At 44.8% G+C, this 20,662-nt stretch overlaps 4 protein-coding genes across 4 annotated transcripts; 1 reads left to right on the plus strand and 3 right to left on the minus strand.

The window, feature by feature from the left end:
- Positions 1-248: 248 nt before the first annotated feature.
- LOC123408311 lies at positions 249-617 on the minus strand. Its single transcript, XM_045101441.1, has one exon. It carries the CDS (start codon positions 615-617, stop codon positions 249-251), a length of 369 nt encoding a protein of 122 aa, XP_044957376.1.
- A 3,484-nt stretch (positions 618-4,101) lies between these two features.
- Positions 4,102-8,761, plus strand: LOC123410972 (G-protein coupled receptor 1). Its single transcript, XM_045103889.1, has 9 exons — positions 4,102-4,368; positions 5,168-5,199; positions 5,487-5,656; positions 6,283-6,377; positions 6,760-6,861; positions 7,006-7,062; positions 7,288-7,431; positions 8,025-8,095; positions 8,211-8,761. Exons 1-9 carry the CDS (start codon positions 4,177-4,179, stop codon positions 8,335-8,337), a joined length of 990 nt encoding a protein of 329 aa, XP_044959824.1. The 5' UTR covers positions 4,102-4,176; the 3' UTR covers positions 8,338-8,761.
- Positions 8,762-9,264: 503 nt separating this feature from the next.
- On the minus strand, positions 9,265-11,054 carry LOC123408312 (polygalacturonase-like). Its single transcript, XM_045101442.1, has 6 exons — positions 10,863-11,054; positions 10,645-10,776; positions 10,382-10,552; positions 10,204-10,224; positions 9,586-10,101; positions 9,265-9,498 (listed from the first exon to the last, which is right to left on the minus strand). The coding sequence occupies exons 1-6, from the start codon at positions 11,052-11,054 to the stop codon at positions 9,265-9,267; spliced, it is 1,266 nt and encodes a 421-aa protein (XP_044957377.1).
- Positions 11,055-13,141: 2,087 nt separating this feature from the next.
- LOC123410971 (T-complex protein 1 subunit delta-like) lies at positions 13,142-16,879 on the minus strand. The gene is made up of 2 exons (XM_045103888.1): positions 15,579-16,879; positions 13,142-13,666 (listed from the first exon to the last, which is right to left on the minus strand). The coding sequence occupies exons 1-2, from the start codon at positions 16,799-16,801 to the stop codon at positions 13,285-13,287; spliced, it is 1,605 nt and encodes a 534-aa protein (XP_044959823.1). The 5' UTR covers positions 16,802-16,879; the 3' UTR covers positions 13,142-13,284.
- Between the last annotated feature and the right edge of the window lie 3,783 nt (positions 16,880-20,662).

Consider the following 20,662-nt stretch of genomic DNA (forward strand, 5'->3'; position numbering starts at 1 on the left):
GAGCCGAAGGGCCTAACTTTACATACATGGATGGAGGTCCAAACAGGAACAGAACTAGAAATCACACACAAAGAGAAAACACTAGAAAAGCGGAAAAAGGTTTGCGGCCTTCCGCGCGCGAAGCACACCTTCCTACTATGTACAGAAACCAAAGGTGGTGCCACGTACTGTATATACCAACACGATCAGTAAGTACAGCAAACCGTTGCACGGCCGACCACGTACCCACCGTCAGGTCGATGAGGATTTCAGAACCCCACGGTGGCCACCGGCCCGAACGACGCGGCGCGGGAGCACTCGACGCCGGCGGGCGCGTTGAGGGCGCCCAGGAGCGCCCTGCCCTCGACGAGCTCGCGGAGCGCCCTGGCGTAGCTCGCGCGCAGCCGCCGCAGCGTCCGCCGGTACAGCGCCGCCAGCCACCGCACCCGCACCCGCCGCAGCGCCCCGAAGAGCCTCCGCCGGCTCTCAGACGGCCCGCCTCCATCGCCGCCCAGCCTCGCCACCGCCATTCTCTTCCTCCTCCCGCCGCCCCCGCTCGCCGTCGCCCCCGCGTCCGCCCTCCGGCGCCTCGGCATGCGGAACTGCATGGCCCTCCTCGCCGCCCCCGCGTCCGCCATACCGATCAATCAAAATGTATGCTCAGGGTCAGAGATCGGCTCGCTCTCTCGCTCGTTCTTGTCTCTCTCTCTCTTGTTATGCGCCATTGCCACGGGAAGAAGCTATATATAGTATACACGCGCCCCATATGGGGGCTAGCCTTCGTGTCCTCTCTGCTTGTTGTAAGTGAGCCGTCATCTGCGTGCGGCAGTTGAATTTTTAGACTAAGATAACAAAATCTATGACCTATATACAGCTTCAGATGGCGTCTTTTCTTTTTCTTGAAGGGTAGTGCGTCCCATGGAGCGCTCAAGGGCCGGCATTGACCGCCGTGACGTCCATCCATCAACGTTCGAGCAGGTGGTTTAGTCAGTTGGCCACCACAGTCACCAATAATCAACAGAGCAGGCCCCCGTAACCAGGATGCGCCAATCTAACAGGCCACTGACTCATACGTACGTCTCTGTGTGTGTGTGTGTGTTTATGGCACTGCGAGACAAAAGCACTGTGATTAAGCTATTGCGATCGAGCTCGCCTGCTAAGCTAGCTGCTTGCTGCAAGATAAGCTCGATAATGCGTCAGGATAAACAAATCTTGGCTATGCGACCGACGGCCCGAGCTAAACTAAGATTCCGAGCTAGCCTAATCATGGGCGGACGAGCTGATGGTCATTGACTTGTACTAGATATGACCTGTTCATTTCTGTTAAAGATGTGCGCAAGCTGCTGATTGAGCCCAGTCCATGGGCTGCTGGAGCATGTCGAGCTATTGAATGAAATTGCCCAGATCATTGTGATCGATTCATTGCTGAGGGCACGGTGGAGTTCATTGTGATCGATTCAAATTAAGGGTTAAATATAACGGAGTTGACAAAATTCGTTACAAAAAATGTAGGTCGTTCTAGGAAGGACAGCTAGCTAGGGTGGAATGGGCCATGCAAATAATGCTGCCAGAAAAAGCTCCCTCTTAGAATCACCAAGACTTTTCTTGAAAAATGAACGGAGCTAAGACTTACAAAAGGTCAAATAATTCCAAATATAATTTAAAACAAGATAACATGTTGAAAAGTATTTTGTTGTGCTGGAATCGCCTTACCTTTATTCTTCGTCTCTGATTGTAATGTCACATGAGCATTCAGTTATTGTTTGTTGGGTTTAGTCCCACATCATTTGTGAAAGGAGAGATAACACGACTTATAAGGATGAAGGTGTCCCCTCCTAACAGGCTAGTCGCCTGTCATAAGTTGGTGTTGCTTTTCGGTTGGGCCTGTTAACGCATGTGGATCGGAAACACTGGTATTAGCGGACGCAATCCACGCGCTTGGTGCCGAGCATGGCACAGCATCCTGGTGGGAAAGGCCGGGGCCGCGGGCTGCTGTTTGGGAGCTAACATAGTTGGAAGTCGAGGCGTGCCTCTGCACGTGCGTCGCGCACAAGGGAGCAACGTGTGCCTTTACTACGTTGGGTTGTGCAGTTCAACGGAGCAGCAGACGGGTTTGGATGCATGTGTTCGTACGAGCAGTAGGATGGTAGATTTGTTAAAGAAAAAAGTATGGTACCTGGAGAAGCTAATAACATGGAAAGTAGAGAAGAAGAAGTTGCGTAGAGAAAGGATCCAGCGTGATCAAGTTTTTGCACGGATAATTTTTCTTCTTTGGGTCTAGTTTGCTAAAGAGCTTCAAGCATGTATGCAAAGAAAAAAAAAAGGAAGCTACGTAACAGATTGGTGCTAACCATCAGGAGAAAGAGATAGAAAAGACCAATGAATCTACAGCCTACAAGAGCACGTGGTTCTGAGAAGCCGACTTCTGGGGCGTGAAAACACGCGGCGCAGGTCTGAGAACTTGTGTGGCTTCGACGGACTATGGCGCACGGTTGATTCAAGGCTGTGTACACATGAGAGGTTGAAGTCGACAGGGCGTGGGGTAGCATGGTCAGCTACATGGAGTCATGTTGAAGGTGGAGTTGGAGTCTAGCGGAAGACTTCACTCTGTGTTGATGGAGGGGCTACGGCGTAAGAATTCGGAGAATCGTAGCCTATTTCAGTGGGATAGTGAGAGACGCGCGGATCAGATAGGGTACCAGTGGTCTGATGTAGACGTGATACTCGGCATTGGTCGGTAATGATTGATGGTTCTCTGCAGTAGAGGGTTTGAGTGGTGTGGGTCTGCAGCCCTAGAGACTCGACCAGGACAGCAGATGCTCGACGCGGTGATAGCGGCGAGGCGTGCGGTAAGCACGGGACACAGCGACAGACCAAGACACTACTGGTCAGACATGTGGTCAGAAAAGTTGTGAAAAGGGTGCTGAAGCAGTGTTGGTGAGTATCGGATTCAAGTTGGTGATTGGGTCTATCGGTGCCGGCTTGATGGACGGGAATTTACCATGGAGAATCTGAGAAAGTGACAAAAAGTTTGAATTGTCACAAGCGGAGAGAGTACATGGCCGTATATTTTGTGGGGTTCAATGCACATGGCAAAGTGCGGATGACAAGTACTGAAGGAGGCGGAGTGCTATAGCTGTGGGACATGTCAGAGACTATTCGGGAAAAGGATGAGATAACTGCGAATTAGACTCGGGGTGATACAAGGCGACCATGAAATTCCTTCAAGTTTCATACGGACGGTCAAGAAAGAGCAAGGATGTTGAGTTCAAGTAATTCTTATATGTGGCATTCAATATGTGGGTTGTTTACTTTCACGCAGGTCATTGATCAGTGTGTGATGACGTTGAATGGATACTCCGGAAGTTGGAAGCACAAAGTAGAGTAATAAGGAACTTAACTTTGCTCGAGGGTTGACTACAAAGAAGACGAGAAGGGACTACAGTTGCAGGTGGAGTCACATGAAGTCTGGGAGTAGCAGTGGTGCTCATGGCGTATCTCAAGTCCAATGTACATGGAAGTTTGACACATGAATGAACTCAAGGTGGTGGAAAATATTCGTCAAGGTGGAGTTAGAATCGACAAATCATTTTACTTTGCCACAAACAGAGCATATTCTAGTGAACCACTCAGAAATCATCAAAGTTTGAGAACCTAAATGAACTAGACTGACAAATAAAGAAATTCTAGAATTCTAGTGTAGTTCATCCTCAGGTAATAAGGCATATCTTCTCTGAGAGACAGAGAATGAAGTAATAAAAGAGAAATGTACATGTTTGTTTTGACACTAAATAATTACACATAATTTAAAAGAACGTACATTTCGTTTTGAAAATTATAAACATTAAAAAACAGTTCCGTACAACCTCGTCCTAACTTTTGGTTTTTATTACTCCTTTCCCTGAAAAAACAAACTATTTTACAGCCTTTTTTTTTTACAGTCTAAATTCGTCCAAGTCAAACTGGGGCTTATATTGGGCTGGATGTAAAGCACAACTGACAAGTATAACCCAATCCCAGCCCAGAACTCCCATCGGGAGGCCCAACGAAGCCACGCCTTCGCGACGAAGGCACTCGGCCCCAACCCAACCCAACCCAACAGCCAACGACTTTCACCGGCCGTTCTCCTCTGCGCCACTTCTGTCCTCCCCACCCCCCACCACCACCACCGCAGAGATCGCCGGCGACGGCGACGCGATGGCAGCGTCGGCCCTGGCGGCGTCGGCGGCGGCGAGCCAGTCCATGAGGAACCGCGAGATCCTCGACGCCGTGGGCACCACCGCGGCGGCGCTCTCGCTCGCCGGCTCCTCCTTCATCGTGCTCTGCTACCTCCTCTTCCGCGAGCTCCGCAAGTTCTCCTTCAAGCTCGTCTACTTCCTCGCCGTCGCGGTGAGAGCATCGGATCTGAGAGCCTCGCTTTCCTGTTTTCCTGGGTCTGGGATGCTGATTGCGTGATCTGGCGTGGCCGCGGCTTGGAATTCGGGGCTTGTGCCGCGATCTGCGAGCAGTGGTTTGATAGTTTTGGCCTGTAATTGAGCAATTTTGATGCCTCGTGTCGTTAGTTTGCACACAATGGTTTGGTGCGGGAAGTAGTAAGGGCCGGGATCTTCAGAAATGTGCGTCGAATTTTTACCCATGATGCTTATTTCTGCCAGTTGGGGCCATCATAGATTCATTCTCACGATGGTTTAGTAGCTGCAGTAGCTGTGGCACGACGCTAAGCATGTCTTATATTATGATTAGCTTGAATTGTTGATCAACTTAACACTTGTTTTTATTATAAGATGAACTGAAGATAATTGAGATCATGTGACCTGTTGCCATTCCCACATGGGCCGCTCCAGTTTAATGAAGCTAAGCGGTAGGATGTCTTTCACATATATACTTGAATGCGGAAAAACCGGGCATCCAATAGGCATTTCTTAAATTGTTCATTTGCAAGAGATCACATTGCCCCCTAGCTCTATTTTATTTATTTTTGTTGAGAATTGTAACCAGTGGAATGATGAGCATCTGCCCATTTTTATTTCGACAATATAATGCGGAATATTTCTTAGAAAAAGGAAATACATGTCCAGTCAAGGTGCTCCGCCTATACTAGTGAAAGCATTATGTGAAGCAAACTTTCTTCATTGCTTTAGCTACTGTATATGCTTTAGTTTTCTGACAGTGTTCACTTGAATTGCAGGATATGCTTTGCAGCTTATTTACTATAATGGGGTATGTTGCTGTCTGTATAATTTTAATATACTCTCTGATGAACGCAGTTGCTTCCTGTCTTTCTGATTATATCCACATCAACATTTTATCATGGGTAGCATATATATGATATTTCCCTACAATTATCAATAGGAGGAATGTAAACGGAATGTATAGCACTTTTTTCTGCTAGAACAAAACAGACTGTTCTTTTTTCTCTTCCGTATTTTACAATGATATTTTCCATGCAGCTTGATTGCTCGGTTTGTGGCAGATTAATTTAGTGAATTTGTTATATGATGTTGCAGGGGCCCAGCAAATGCATTCTATTGCTTTGCGCATGACTACAGTGCACATTTCTTCTGTGTGGCTTCTTTTCTATGGACAACCACTATAGCATTCACTCTTCATCGCACGGTTGTCAAGCACAAAACTGATGTTGAGGAGTTTGGATTCATTTTCCACTTGTATGTATGGGGTATGTATGTTGTTCACCACTTTGGCACTTATCTGCTTTCTTTATGTTTCCAAATTACTTGCAGCGACCTGTCCAACCAGTTAAAAAGCATGCTTTGAATAGATTACATTTTTTAAAGCTTCACAAATTCATAGCTGTTTCATCACTCATCTAGGTGTAGCTAATTTGCCGATGAATATGGAAATTTTCAGACGACATAGCTGTCAGCTGTGTTGGATGCATCAGGCTTTGTATCTCTTAATATTCAGGTTGCTATATCTAATGGCAACATTTATATACCGCGTACGTATGTAACCCCTTTTTTGTGTTGCTATTTTCAACCCTGCCTATGCCAGTTCCAATTTCTGTTGTTTGTCCAATCAGATGCTCCTGCCTATTTATCTCGAAAATGAGTACTAGTGATTGCATTTGCTGGCATCATATAGTTGTAACTGGTAACCAGCCATGTTAGTAACTTGTGCTGCAGATTTTGTCTATGCATCATCTGAGTTTACCGCCCCAGGTGCTTCGTTGCAGATGATCACTGTGCTCAAAACATCCATTTCTCTTTATTATATTTTCGGCCTAGTTCACATTATGTGTATATGGGTTGCTTTAAACAGAGAGCCTCCTTCTGTTGATTCCAGGAACTTCACTAGTTACAACTGTATTACGTTCAATAGGAAGTGATTACGGAAGGCCAGGGACCTGGTGTTGGATCCAGCAGGGAAGCATGGGAAAGGTACATCTTTCTCTTTTATTAAGAGCTTGTTAATTTGGTTGTACACACTCCTGTTGCTTAAACTAAGATACATTTGATCCTATTTTTTCTTATATTATTTGTAATTCCAAAGAACAGCTCAAATAGTTATCTTCCTGAATTCTACTGTTTCCATGTAGCATTTGTACATCATCCAGAGCTGTTACCAAACTGTTCAAACTGTCATTCACCATTTATATGGATTTGTGACATAGCTTGCTTGGACTACCTTCAGACTTTCAAAGACATTGCAATATATTGACAGTCCAGTTTTATGGTCTTCACTCAGTCCCTGAGATGTAGAAATGTTTTCATTGTATCAACTTCTTAGCAATTCCTTCACTAGAATGCCCTTTACTTGCAGATCTTACACTTGATTACCTTTTACCTTCCACTTTGGGGTGCCATTCTCTACAATGGGTTTACGTACTATCAAGTAAACCGCATGTTGAACAATGCGACACGGGTATGCATACAACACACGTTCTGTTAACTGTTTTCTCTTGTATATTGACTATTGAGGGTAGGCTGACTGAGGCTTGTATTGTAGCACTTGATATGTTCTGTTCTTTCTGGCTGTATCTTCTGAAAAGTTGATGTTAATTTGTAGATGGCTGTTGGCATGAGTGATCGATCAAGTCAATCTGACGTGAGGGCGGACAAGAAGGTATATGCATTGTGTACATCATCAGTTTTTAACCAATAACAGACTGTTCAACATTGCTAGTCCATAAGCTCCTTTTATGTTTTTCTACTACTCTATAAGATTCAATGATAAAAAATTACAACTGCTTTTATTGTGAGGAACATGTCACTATGTAGTCCACTCATCATCATGCTACTTTGGTATGTCCTTGATCAGCTTCTTACCATTATTTGCTTCCTTCTGCAGGCATTTAACCGGTGGGGTTATTACCCTCTGATTTTAATCGGTTCATGGGCTTTCGCGACAATCAATCGCCTGTATGACTTTGCTAATCCTGGTCACAAGATATTTTGGCTATCCATCCTTGATATTGGGTTTGCTGGACTTATGGTGAGTCTTTGGATGTGTTTGTCTTTAATTCTTAGACTAGATGCTTCTGGATTCATATGATGCAAAGTTGCTAACTCGGGGTTCCTACTTCCTGGAGATACTGAACCAATCCATGTTATCGTTTTGTCATTCTATTGATAGTTCTACTCCAAATGATAGCCTTATTTCTTGGAACGAGCCCATGCAATTGGCTTGTACTCCCTCCGTTCCTAAATATAAGTCTTTTAAGAGATTTCACGAGAGGTCTACATACGAAGCAAAATGAGTGAATCTATACTCTAAACTATGACTATATACATCCGTATGTAGTCTTTTATTAGAATCTCTTAACAGACTTATATTTAGGAACGGAGGGAGTATTTGCTAGCCTTCATTATAGAACTAAATTGTTTAATAGATTAGGATAAAATCCACCATCAAAACAGGCCTTAGGGTATTTATGAGTTATGACTCCCTCCTGTTGCTGTATTTGCTAGGAGCATACTGTTCCTCTGTGTGTACATTATGTACGAAATAATTTCGTTGATAACTTCATTACATATTTCTCCTATTTTTCATCAGTTCCCCAGATTAATGTTCCCCAACATTTGTAGGGCCTTTTCAATTCGATTGCTTACGGCCTCAACTCCTCAGTGCGCAGAGCAATTGCAGAAAGAATTGACATGTAAGTTGCCTTCTGTAGACCAACTTTCCGCCACCATATGTTTCTTCAGTCATGTACATTGAACTATTTTGGTTGTGTTGGTAGTCATAAAGGGTCTAATTCCAAAATTTTCCAGGTATCTACCCGAGAGAATCAAAAGGAGCCTCCCTACTTTGTCAAGATTGAGAAGTCAACAAGAAAATGAGCTGACATCTCTTATTGTTGAGAGTAATAACAGATTCAACAATGCGAGTAACACCTAGGAGTTCTCTGGCTGGCCGAGTTTGTTCATATCTTTCGGGCTCTTCGTCAAGAGGAGGGTGTATTAGTGTGTACCATTTACATCACTTTAGGAGCAGATGCTTAGCACTTACACTGACATTTGGCAAATCGGGTTGTCCGCGGTACATAAGAGGTTGTTAGGAGATAGCCAACAGTGGGTAGATACTCTGATGTTCATCTGTGACCTGTAGGTAAGTTGGTGAGATTGCCGTTCTTCTGGGCGCGCCCTCCTGAGAACTCGTCTCATCGGCTTGGCGAAACTGACTACGTACTGATTACTCTTGTATACTAGCACTGTTCCATACAGTTCTTCAACCATTTGGGGTATGGTTTCACCTTGGTTTCTGCCTAGAATGTACTCTTCTGATTTTGGCCATAAAAAGAATACTGACCCCTTTTTTTTTACTTTGGATTTGGATATTGTAACTTTTTGGCCGCTTTACTGCATTTTTCGTCCAACAATTGTGAAGTCGTGACAAATATCTTTGATAGCCAACAATTTAACTTGTAGAATTGGGTTCTCATAGTACTGCTACTTCTTTTGAAAAAACATATAATTTTCCAGTTTCAGCTTGAGTAGAAGTGCCGCACAAAGTTTGCTAAATGCTCAAAAGGGTTTATGCACTAAGCGCAGGCAAAGTCTCTCCGCATAAATTTTTGCCAAAGTAACTAATGCACTACTATCTTCCACTCCGTTACAAAAAACAGACCACGCAGCGGATACCCATCAAAAATACATAAAAAGAACAACTCTTGAACAATGAGTAGAGTGTAAAGAACAACTCTTGAACTATGAGTAGAGTGGCTGGCGGCGAACGTATCGAAACATGTAACGCTTTCTGCTCATCGCATACAGCTAGGCAGGCCTTGGCGTCGGCGATTCCGTTTCAAATCCTTGTCATGTATTTTCAGCCGTTGAGATTACATGGCTGTGGCATGACCGTTCCCAATTTCCTCCATTTTGCATTCTCACAGGTGCTCTCTGCATCACCACCTCCTCGTTTCAGAGTGAGCCTGACGTCGTGCAAGGCTATCCCATGGCAAGGCACGGCTCTACTGCAACTGAGCTTGATAGCCTCTCTCGAGGCACTTGTCCCCCTAATGTTCTTGAACAACACATTGCTCACCTCCACAGCCGATTTCTATACAAAAAAGAAAACACTAGATTATATCTATATGCATATAAACAAATGAATAAAACCGACGTCGTTGTCGTCATGTTCTTTTACCTGTTCGTTACACGGAGTAGCCGAGTCGCAGTAGTTCTGGTCGATGATGATCGGGTTCCACACATCATCCATCATCATGTTCTGGAACACGATGTTCTTTGCATAGCCCCGCCCGCCCTGCCATGTCTTGATACGGGCCCCGTTCGTCGTGCCGCGCAGTCGCGCCCCGTCGATGGTGATGTTTGCAACCCGAGCTTGAGAGTTGCGATCGCCTAAGCTCCCGATGCTTATCCCGTGCCCTGGTCTGCACACGATGTTCTTGACATGTAGGTTCTCGGTTCCATCCTCGATCGACATGCAGTCGTCCCCGGTCTTGATCGCGCAGTCCATGACTTCCACATCCTTGCTATGGGCGATATGGATGCCGTCGGTGTTGGGGCTAGCGCCGGGTGCTGTGATTGACAGGCCTGACATCACTACGTCGCTGCAATGCTCCACCGATATGTGGATTTGTTGGCTGTTCAAAAGTTCCAAGTTATCCACTCTCAGATTTGTGCAAGAATAGAACGTCAAAGCCTGGAAAGTGGAAAGAAAGATAGCCAATATGTAATCAGAAAAACAAGGCTACTCGATTGGAATATGCGAAGTAGTTAGATGATTTGAAGGTGGTGCACTCACCGTTGGAGCTTGCCTGCAAGGCTGTCAAGGAAAGAAAAAAAGAACAATTCATATTAGAAAACTTTCAGGAAAATAAATAAATGAAAGCTGCAATAGTTAAACTTTAAAGTAACGGTGAAACATCACAGTTTTCTAGTTGTTTTCATTAATTCACAACTTAGAAGATACATATACTTACGAGTTTTGAGTTTACTTTGCAGGAGTTCTGCCACCAAATCTTCCCATTTCCATCAATGGTCCCACCGCCGGTGACGGTGAGGCCTCTCACGGATCTGAACAAAATCCAGTGCCTAACGGTATCCTCTATCCAATATGTCCTCTTTGGAGGAGCTAACAAAGTGCCTTCAATCTGGAGTTTGGTAAAATTTGTCATATTTGTTTGCAAAAAAATTAGGAAAGAAAATAACGCATGCATACGTTCTTGTCATTCATCTATCTCACCATTAACTTGATGGTAGATTTGCATGGGCCAGAGAAGGTTAAATGCTTGGTTAGGTATTTCTTGTTTCTGGGGATGAGCACAATGCTAGGATTCAAAGAGGAGCAAGCTGCGGCCCACGCCTTCAACAATGCCTACAAAAAGTATCCATTTCCATTTCTAGTGAAATGAATTATGTTATGTACTAATTTTGAGGTGGTTTTGCACTATACATACATACCTTTGTGTCGTCATGGCGTCCATCGCCGTAAGCCCCGTATCCGAGCACACTGAAAACATCATTTGACTCTAGAAACCCGCGTCTGTGATCATCGGCCCGATTCGTCAAAGGGGCCACTTTCATGTCTCCCTTGGCAAGAACACAACACAAGAACAATGAAAGTAGAGAGAAAAGGGGCGCAATGGAGGCCATTTGTGCAAGAAGAAGAATTCCTTCTTGGTGCAGAAACTGATGGGATCATCGATGGGACCAAAGTATCCCATCGTGAGGATTATTTATAGACGCCAAGTTGGGTTGGAGATCTTTGGATCTTCTTAGCTCAGGTTGCTTCTGGTTGATTAGCTAAGTTGGCATGTATGTTTGGAGAGTAGCAAACAGAAGATTCTCATGGCATGGGAGTCAAGATAAATGTGCTTGAAACATTACGTCTGCCAGTGCATCCAACTAACCCAGTTTGGCTTGTGAGGTTATTATCAACATGAAGATCTTAGCAGCAAAATTATGGACACCGGAGCACGACAGATCATCTGAAAAATGCATGCATTTCTTCGGTGCTGCACTCTTCATACCCACTAGCCTTGCATGGATGTTTGAAGCCCTGAAGTCATGAATCCTCGTGCACCTTATCGTGATGTAGTATAACCTGCTGGCTGGTGGAAGTCATGAATCATCGTGCACCTTATCAGTGCTAATGACAAATCATTAGGGAAAGAAGGCATGTGAATGTATTTGGATGTTTCAAGGTAGGTATCTTGACATTCATGAACAGAGCTTTCGGTTATAATAGGATCTTAGCTGAGAAAGGAAAGGCGTGGGGCTCAATTCATGCTTGCCAATTAGATGGACATTTCGTATGCTAACAATTAGCGAGGTCGTTATCTTCTTGCCAGTATAAACGGGTTACACATATCTGTCAATGTCAATCAAGTAAGAAAATGCATTTCCACTGTCTGAGGATCAACGTAAACGGTATGGGCAAAAATCATATTTTGTTTGGGTACCTAAGTTAATGAATACTAATGCCACCGGCCCTAGCGGATGCAACGACTGGACGGTGACGACATCGGCTAGTTGCGGTGACGCGTGCACCATTATCAGGTTATGATACAAAAGCACAAACCAAACACCTATCAAGTCTTAGAGCATCTCCAGCCGTTTGGTCTCCCAGTGTATCCGGCGATGACGTGCGTGGGTTAGTGTCGGCGTTTTTTGCTTTAGGGGGGGGGGGGGGGGGGGGACGTTTGCAGCCATTCCATTCCCCATGTTTCGGCCCCAAACGCACATAAAATTCAAGGTTCTCTTTCCCGCTATCAAAAAATCAACACAGGTTCGGCGATCACCATGTCATAGGTCCGCGATCATCATGCCACAAGTCGGCGATCAAACATAGCCGAAGTCCGGCGATCAAAAGGGTAAGAACCATAAACATGAAACTCAAATGGCAAGCTCCTCTCCTGCAGGGGTGGGAGAGCTCCGCGTAGGCGTTGTGGTCATAGTTGAGTGCTCGGCGTTGGCATTGGCGCCGTTGCAGTGCTCGGTGTTGGCGTTGTGGGAGCAGTTGCAGTGCTCGACGTTGGCGTGGGCGGGATTATGGTCGCCGCCGGTCCCATCATGAGGTTCAAGATGAGGTTGCGCTCTGTCGTGATGTTGGGGCTGAAGCCGCCGAGCACGTCGGTGTTAGTGTGGGCAGGATTGTGGTCGCTGCCGGTCCCATCATGCGGTTCAATATGAGTTTGCGCTCTGTCGTGATGTTGGGGTTGAAGCCGATAAGCGCGTCACCATCGGTGTATTCAGGCGAGCGCACATACCCCCACATAGGCGGCAAGAAGCTGGCTGGTGACACAACGTGATGCTGGCTACCCCACGCGCCTTGTGGCGGAAAGATCTACCGCTCGTTTGCCATGACCACACGAGACGACTCCTCCTGCTCCGCCGTGTTCCTGGCCTTCTTCATGTTGAGCCTGTTTCATCTGTCGTTGGTGACGCGGCTGAGACTTTCTTGTTCACCGACGGCCTGAGGGCACTGAAGATGCTCTTACTCCCATGTCTGGTTATACTCCCAAAATGGCAGGATGCCAACCAAGGAAACAAATCTCAAGTTTCAGTGAACATATCATTGAATGGTTTCACTTCCTCCAGTACTTCAGATCTACAGTATGTCTCCTACTTCAGATCTATAATAGGAGTATGTTTTAGTTATTGTTGCTGGAGAATGTTCTTACTGATACAAGATACAGATATCTTCAGCAGAAGCCAAAGCCACAAAATCACAACACACATCAAAGAACCACGTTCACAAATAAAATTGTAACTTATAGTGCACCTACGTAACAACAGGCCAGATAGAACCAGACAGGCCAAAGTGGTCGTCCCATCACGCATAACAATACAGCCCTAAAAAGGATCATCCGCCCTACAGGATTTACCTTACAGTGACTATATCATCAATCTTCAAGATCATTCTAACGCACTCGCACGCCAGCGAGATGGCGCTCGTGCTCACAAGCAACGGTTGCACGACATTCTCCTCCAGGATGTTTGTGATCTGGCCTTTCCTCACGTTGATGCCTGTGTTCTTCTCACCCTTGGCATGGCGGTTCCTTAGCTCGGTAACAATGGCAATTGGGTTGAGCCCTGCATTCTCTGCCAATGTGTAAGGGATGACCTCAAGTGCATCAGCAAACTCCTTGATGCAGTAACTCTCCATCCCATGGAGCTCCTTTGACCAAGCAGCCAGTTGCATTGACATTTCTATTTCAGGAGCACCGCCACCAGCAATTAGAAACCTCTTGTTCACCAAGCACCTTCATAAAAACAAGCATGGACAGGATCAGAACACGGTAATAAATTTTAAGTTAAAAGTAGCTCAAGTAAGAAATAATAAATGTTAAGCTAAACATAGCTTCATGTAATATGCAACACCAGAAATACCATAAAATGATGCACAAGCTTGAAATACACCATGAGCAAGTAATTATTTCACGAGGATACAAGCCTACTTATGATCAAGGCCTATACATTTGTATAGAACTTATCTTAATTGTCATTATTATACTTATTACGCCCACAAGGCCATACAGACCATGAGGCCAGGTCCCATATTTGGGTAAAAAAGACCTGGAAAACCATGTACTTCAAGCAGTTGTTTCTTCAGTAAAATTAAGAAGCAACCATCTAATTATAAATCAGCAAAAGTTGCAAGGTAAAGCCGTCAGGCTCTCACATCAAGACTTCACAGCATGAACTTCCTTAAAATGAGTGAAAATTGCGATAAGAGGACAACAATATTTTGCTCAGAAAATATTACAATTTCACAAGATTTGATGCGTGCATTTACTGACTTTTAAGGAAACTATTGTTGTCCTCTTATCTCAATTTCCTTTTTGAAGTATATGATGAATACACTTCGTCACTATCCTGGTTTCTCACATAAAATGCACAGAACTAGTGGTCTGGACTCTGAAGCTTATACACTACAATAAGCTTGTATTACAAGGAGGACATAGGGTCTTTTTATTACGAGTACAAACAGACCTGCACCACTGCCAACTTTACCAAGCTGACATTTTACAGCTAAATCTCAAACAGCTAACTATTGCTTCGCATGACTAGCCAAATTGACTTTGATATTCAATTTACATGCAACTCGAGATTGTACAACTAGCTAGCCAACTTGCATTCTACTTCTTGCCATCTTGCTAGAGCTAGAAACATCATAACCTGCCGGCATGCATGCACAGATACTAACAACTACGAGTACTACTTGTAACAAGATTATAACTAACAAAAGGTGCTGCCTAGCCACTACGTGGTGCCCTACTGCAGCATTTGGCCCATAAGAGGTGATTTAGCCATCAGATTCAAGCACTCCGATGCAGAAGGGTGAGGTTGAGTAAACACTGCACAAAAACCCTATTTCTATTGAGTGAAAAATGGGCGACCATGAATGAAATACAGAAGTGCTGCTTGTGGCGGTAAGTAGTAGGGTAATCCTAAAAGGTCTCCACCTTGCTCAAAGCCTCAAAGCTTCCACACAAAGGAACCTCACCACTAACTCTTGTGAATTTAATTTGACAAATCTATTATTATCGACATAAAGCACCAAATTTCCGGATTGAAAAGTATAGATGACAAAGGGTCATCATAAAGTTCCATGAACACATATGACATGCAACTTAGAAAATGAGAAAGTATATAGCCCACACAAAGCACCATGTGCCAGCCTAGTGATCACAGGATCACCGAGTCACTCAAATAGCATAAGAATGTAAACTGAGCTCAATCAAACTTGGCTCGGTGTAACACATAATCACATAGTGAACCTATGCTCCTTATGTATACCACATCATATATAGTGGTCAAAAGGGAACATAGCTATTTTTTCCAGAAGTTGTTACAACGGTGTATGTGGAAGTAACATAACAGCAGACCATGTTCATAATGGCAGAAATAGAACATGACAGTGTATGTGCAAGCAACGTGACAGGAAAATGCCATTTACTTGAAGCATGAGGCTACCAACCTACAATAACACAGGGATCCTATAGTTTTTGTGTAACTAATTAAAACATTGTTGCTTTCATCATGTAAATAAACATATTATAGCAGAACAAATGTAATGGTGTGCGTATTTAAGTTGCTTCACAAAATTTACCAATAAGACTTCACCCAAGTTACCATACACACAGACGATTGTTTCAGTGGAAGTCACATTACCTGATGACACAAAGGGCATCATGGAGACTGCGATCAGCTTCATCAATAACCAACTGGTTGGACCCACGGACAAGCACAGTTGCAGTCCTCCCCATGTCCCTGATGCCAGTGATCTTGACAATCTTGCCATCTCCAGCAGACACTTCCTCGACAACATCAGCATACCCAAGTTTATCCTCACGGAAATGCTCAATGTTGGCAATTGGCAGGCAGTTGAGAGTCTTGGTGATGAACTCAATCTCGTCCCTCTCCACATCCTTGACCACCAGAATCTTAGCCTTTGCGAGATAATGCAGCGACAACTCAGTCACCGCATCACGCAAGATGCTCTTCTGGATGAGGAGGACGTTGCATCCAGACGCCTTGATCTTCTTAACCATCCCTAGGATGTAATTGCGCTCCTCGCGGAGGATGCGGTCCATCTGCGCATAGTCTGACACGATGACGCTCTGCTCAATATCAGTCTTGGGCGGCGAGATCTGAAACTGGATGACAGCGATCTTGGCATTCTCGATCCTAGATGGCCCTCCGGCAGCATGGCTAGCCTTCTTGTCAAAGATGAGGCCGCGGACGAGCTCGGTGTCATCCACGGTGCCGCCGAGCTTCTTTATGATGCGGATGTCGCGGAGATCAAGAAGCTCCGGGTGGGCGGGATCGACCACGGAGAGGGCGGCGTCGACAGCGAGCGGGGCGAGGAGGCTGGAGTACTGGGAGACGACCTTGGAGTTGAGCGCGGTGGAGGCAGATTTGACGAGGGAGTCCCGGTCGGTGAGCTCGATGGGGATGGCCATGCCCTCGAGGACCTGGACGGCGCGGGCAGCGAGGCGGTGGAGGGAGTCGGCGGCAGCGGTGGGGTGGGCGCCAGCCGCTAGGAGCGACTGCGCGCGGCGGAGCAGGGCCCCTGCGAGGACGACGACGGTGGTGGTGCCGTCGCCGGCCGCCGCGTCCTGGGAGCGGGAGAGCTCGGCGAGCATGCGGGCGGCGGGCTGGAGGAGGGACATGCGCGAGAGGATGGTGGCGCCGTCGTTGGTGATGATGACCTCCTGGTCCCCGGAGGAGATCATCTTGTCCATGCCGCGGGGCCCGAGGGAGGTGCGCACGGCGTCGGCGACCGCGCGCGCGGCCGCGATGTTGGCGCCGCGGACGTCGTCGCGGCGCTTGGTGTCGGTGTAGGTCTCGCCCTTGCGGGCCGACGGCGCGGCGGCGACGGCTGCGGCGGCCATGGCGGCGGCGGCAGATCGGGGTGGAGGGGGCGCTGGCTAGGGCTTTTCAGATTTCGCTTGCTCGGACGGAGGAGGACAGGGACAGAGTGCGCGATCGCGGTCTCTGTATATAATCACAGGAGAGCGGGCCGAAACTTGCGGCCCAGTGGACGTCGTGGCCGTGAATATTTGGTCTCCTAGGCCTAGAATGATGCAACTGTCACCGTCGTACCCGTGGTAAGGCGGTAAGGAATTCTGAAAGAAAAAAAAAAGGTAAGGCGGTAAGGGCCGTGTATGGTAGACCTGTCGGTCACCCTATAAAAATCTATTTCTCCGAGTATAAAAAAGACCCATTTCTCACAAATAAAACTTGATTTTTTGTCCTTTTCTGTGTTTGCACGATCTTTGATACGATGACAGTAGTTTTTAATACACTAGCACAAGGACCCGTGTGTTGCAACAGGACATACAAAGTTTAGTCCTAGTGGTTCGATATTTTGTGAAAGCAAGAAATGCCATGTGTTACAAGGGATACAAAACAAATAAGCGTGTATTCGGAAACCTGAAAAATAATTTACCAATCGGATTTGAAAATAATGGCAGCTCGCTACTCATGTGACATGATCCCAACTGCAATAGAAAAGATTCTGATTTAGCTTGTTATACAAAACGTTTTTTTTTCTTGAAGAACTATTGCCTATAAATCAAACAAGTATGATAAATTTTGGCACAATGCAATGATTCATACTTTTCAATTTAAGATGAAGGATATAAATGAGAGAACTATTACCATACTAAGGCTATCGGGAAAGACATGGGCACCATAGCACACAGTTATATGAAACAACACGCCTTTAGACATTTTCAAATATACAAAACATAAGGTGTGGAATTCTTTTAGATAGACTGATATGACTTAAAAATGCAATGGCCGATGAGAGGGCAAAAAGGCCAGACGGTTTCCGTTCCTATATCAGTGCCAGCTAAAAATAATAAGAATTGAAATTAAAGACATAAATAACGGAAAAAATATCTTAAGAGCGTTTGACTTGCACTTTGACACAAAATTTTGCTGGTGCATTTCCTTGTGAACAGATTTTCTTTACTAACCCTCCTATAAACTTTGTGTAAACTTTCAACTTGATGCCAGCGCCGCTGAACTACCCGCTCCATTGAAAGCTCAACTTCAGCCAGCTCCATTCTAGGAATAGATGATTTGTAGTTTTTGACTCCTACTTCAATAAGATCATATATGTGGTGGTCGTAAGTCCTTCCAAAAGGAGTTTGTTGGCCTCTACTTTGAGTGAGAACCATATAGTCCTACTGCAAACACATAAAAGTAATAGTTGAAGAATTTTTTTTAAAAGATCGATATAACAAACATGGAAAAGGTTTATAAGTTCTATATTGGTGCTCACAAAGTCGCTATCTAGCTCAAAAAGTCCTTTTACTTTTGAGAGTGCCACCGATTTAATCTCTATTTTCTCAAGCAGATAACAATTCCTCGTTGTCAGCTACTACAGAATGGTAAATGTGAATAAAAGTCTGTAGTAAGATTTAAGGAAGAAGAAATCCAGGGAATTTTAACCCCCACTCTCAAATGATATAATGTTGTCGTTATTCTTGGTGTACTTCACAAAATGATCACGCTTCAGGTGAAAAGATCTGACAACATGGAGTTCAAAACTGCGCTAGTCTTCGTACCATGGAGACCATGGAGAATAAGCATCTTCTTGCCATTCTCAACCTGGAATAAACATTAGAGCAACAGTCTCATGTGGGAGTCAGGGAAAAGCACATCCATACTATTTCTAGTTTCTCGGCATGGAAGGTTCGAAATCAACTGTCTTTTCCAATAGCAACTAAATTAAGATTTACATGTGGTTACTTACAAATCATGGACTATGTGCTAGAAAATCTGGCCCTTTTGTGTGTGACTCGGTTCCTATAAAAAAATACAATGTTGGGAAAAGCACATTCGTACTATTTCTAGTTTCTCGACATGGAAGGTTTGAAAGCAAGAGTCTTTTCCAATAGCAACTAAATTAAGATTTACACGTGGTTACTTACAAATCATGGACTATGTGCCAGAAAATCTGGCCCTTTTGCGTGTGACTCGGTTCCTATAAAACAAAATACAATGTTGCAACACACTACTTGAAGTAATATGGGAAATTGCTAAAAGATGTCGTTATGTCAGTCTATGCTTGGCCAGTGTCATAAGACAATAATGCTGAGATACTACCTATGAAAATACCTATACTTCGTTGTGTCCATAACAATAATGACTTGATGCTAGACAGGGTTAGTGTTCTTCTGGCATTATAAACTGAAGGTGAAATTGCAACAACTAAAGAAAGGGAGTGAAGATATGAGAAGCTTACGAGCTTGGGGGCATGCTTGAGGAGCTCAAACGTGGCGAGCATGGTCATGGAAACCCTTATGCCACCATCTTGATCCTCCAGCAACCTAGGGATGAGGCCTCTGGGAAGGGTTCATAAGTGTACCAAAACTTGAATAATCCCGAATGGATGCTCGTGTTCGCTGCCATACTTGAAAGATTAGATAAACCATGTAATCATGGTCTTGGCTGGGCTCTTGAGATTACATAGAACATGTTAGCATTAGGTACAATAGAGCTTACATGAAAATGAAATAAGGTGGCACATCATGCTCAATCAATTTTTTGATTTCCCCCCGAACAAGATAGAACCTGCATAGAAGTCAAATCAATAAATTTTACTCTTGTTGTGAAGTCCAAAAACGAATCTCACATGTACTGAATAGCAAAAAAAGAAATTTATTTTGGTACTCATGATTACTGATTAAAACTGCGAGAGAAAGGATTTAGCGACAACCAAATATGCAGTGAAATTGTAGCCTAAGTCGGCATGATCTACCGCAATCTCCTATGATTTTGTAATGCATGAAAATCATGCGGTGATTGCGGCCAAATCAATCTCATCATTAGTATAATATCATAACACTTGGAACTTGCGAACATTTAAAGAACAAAGGAGAATGAAATGATGGTGTGGAACAACTTCTTTTGCTAGTGCATGTCGTAAATTTTTACTCGTTCCCGCTGCCATTCTACTGAAAATTCCATGAGGCAAATCTACGCCTTCTTTCATAGCAATGAACTCTAGAACCTTGGCCATCAAAGAGAAGATAATTTTTCATCAAATTATCCATCACTGTAATGAGAAGATAAGCAACCATAAAGTAATAAACAAGCCGAATATGACTGTACCTCATCAAATGAAGGTGGCTGAAGTGTAGCAACCTAGCATAGATATATCACAGCCGCAAGGCTTGAGGAATCAATGAAGTCAAAAGCCTCTATGTATAATATGTAGGCATGCCTACTTAGTTCATGAGCATGTTATCTACTTTCCATCAATTTTTTGTAAGCACACTTATCTTATTACTTGACAATCCTCGCTTCTTTCAAGATTTGATCAGGAAATTGACCCTAGTGGTAACTCAATAGTTGATGAGTACGCTAGAATACTAAAAGTTGTGGCTGGAAGCTCGAGTTCAGATTCTATTGATGAACACAGTGGAGGAAGAACATGAGGTAAGTACTGAAGCTGATGCTGAAAATAAATCAAGGAACTCCCCAACTCAAAACGAAAGGTGGGTGCTGAGGCTCGCCGCGATCTGCCACGGCGTGCAGCAGCCGACTGACCGACGCCACCACACACAATGGCTAGCCGTCCCATTTGAGCGCCCGAAACTCCAGCCACAACACCACCGCGCGTCCAGCCTTCAGCGTCCACGCATGTCGAGGTGGAAGCAGTGTGGAGGATTCCCGGCAGCATGATGGTAGCAGGGGCCGGGGAGCCGCCAACGGCTGCGGCTTCGAGTGTCGCTGGAAGT

This window comes from Hordeum vulgare, chromosome 7H (genome assembly GCF_904849725.1).
Source record: "Hordeum vulgare subsp. vulgare chromosome 7H, MorexV3_pseudomolecules_assembly, whole genome shotgun sequence".
Lineage (NCBI taxonomy): Eukaryota > Viridiplantae > Streptophyta > Magnoliopsida > Poales > Poaceae > Hordeum > Hordeum vulgare.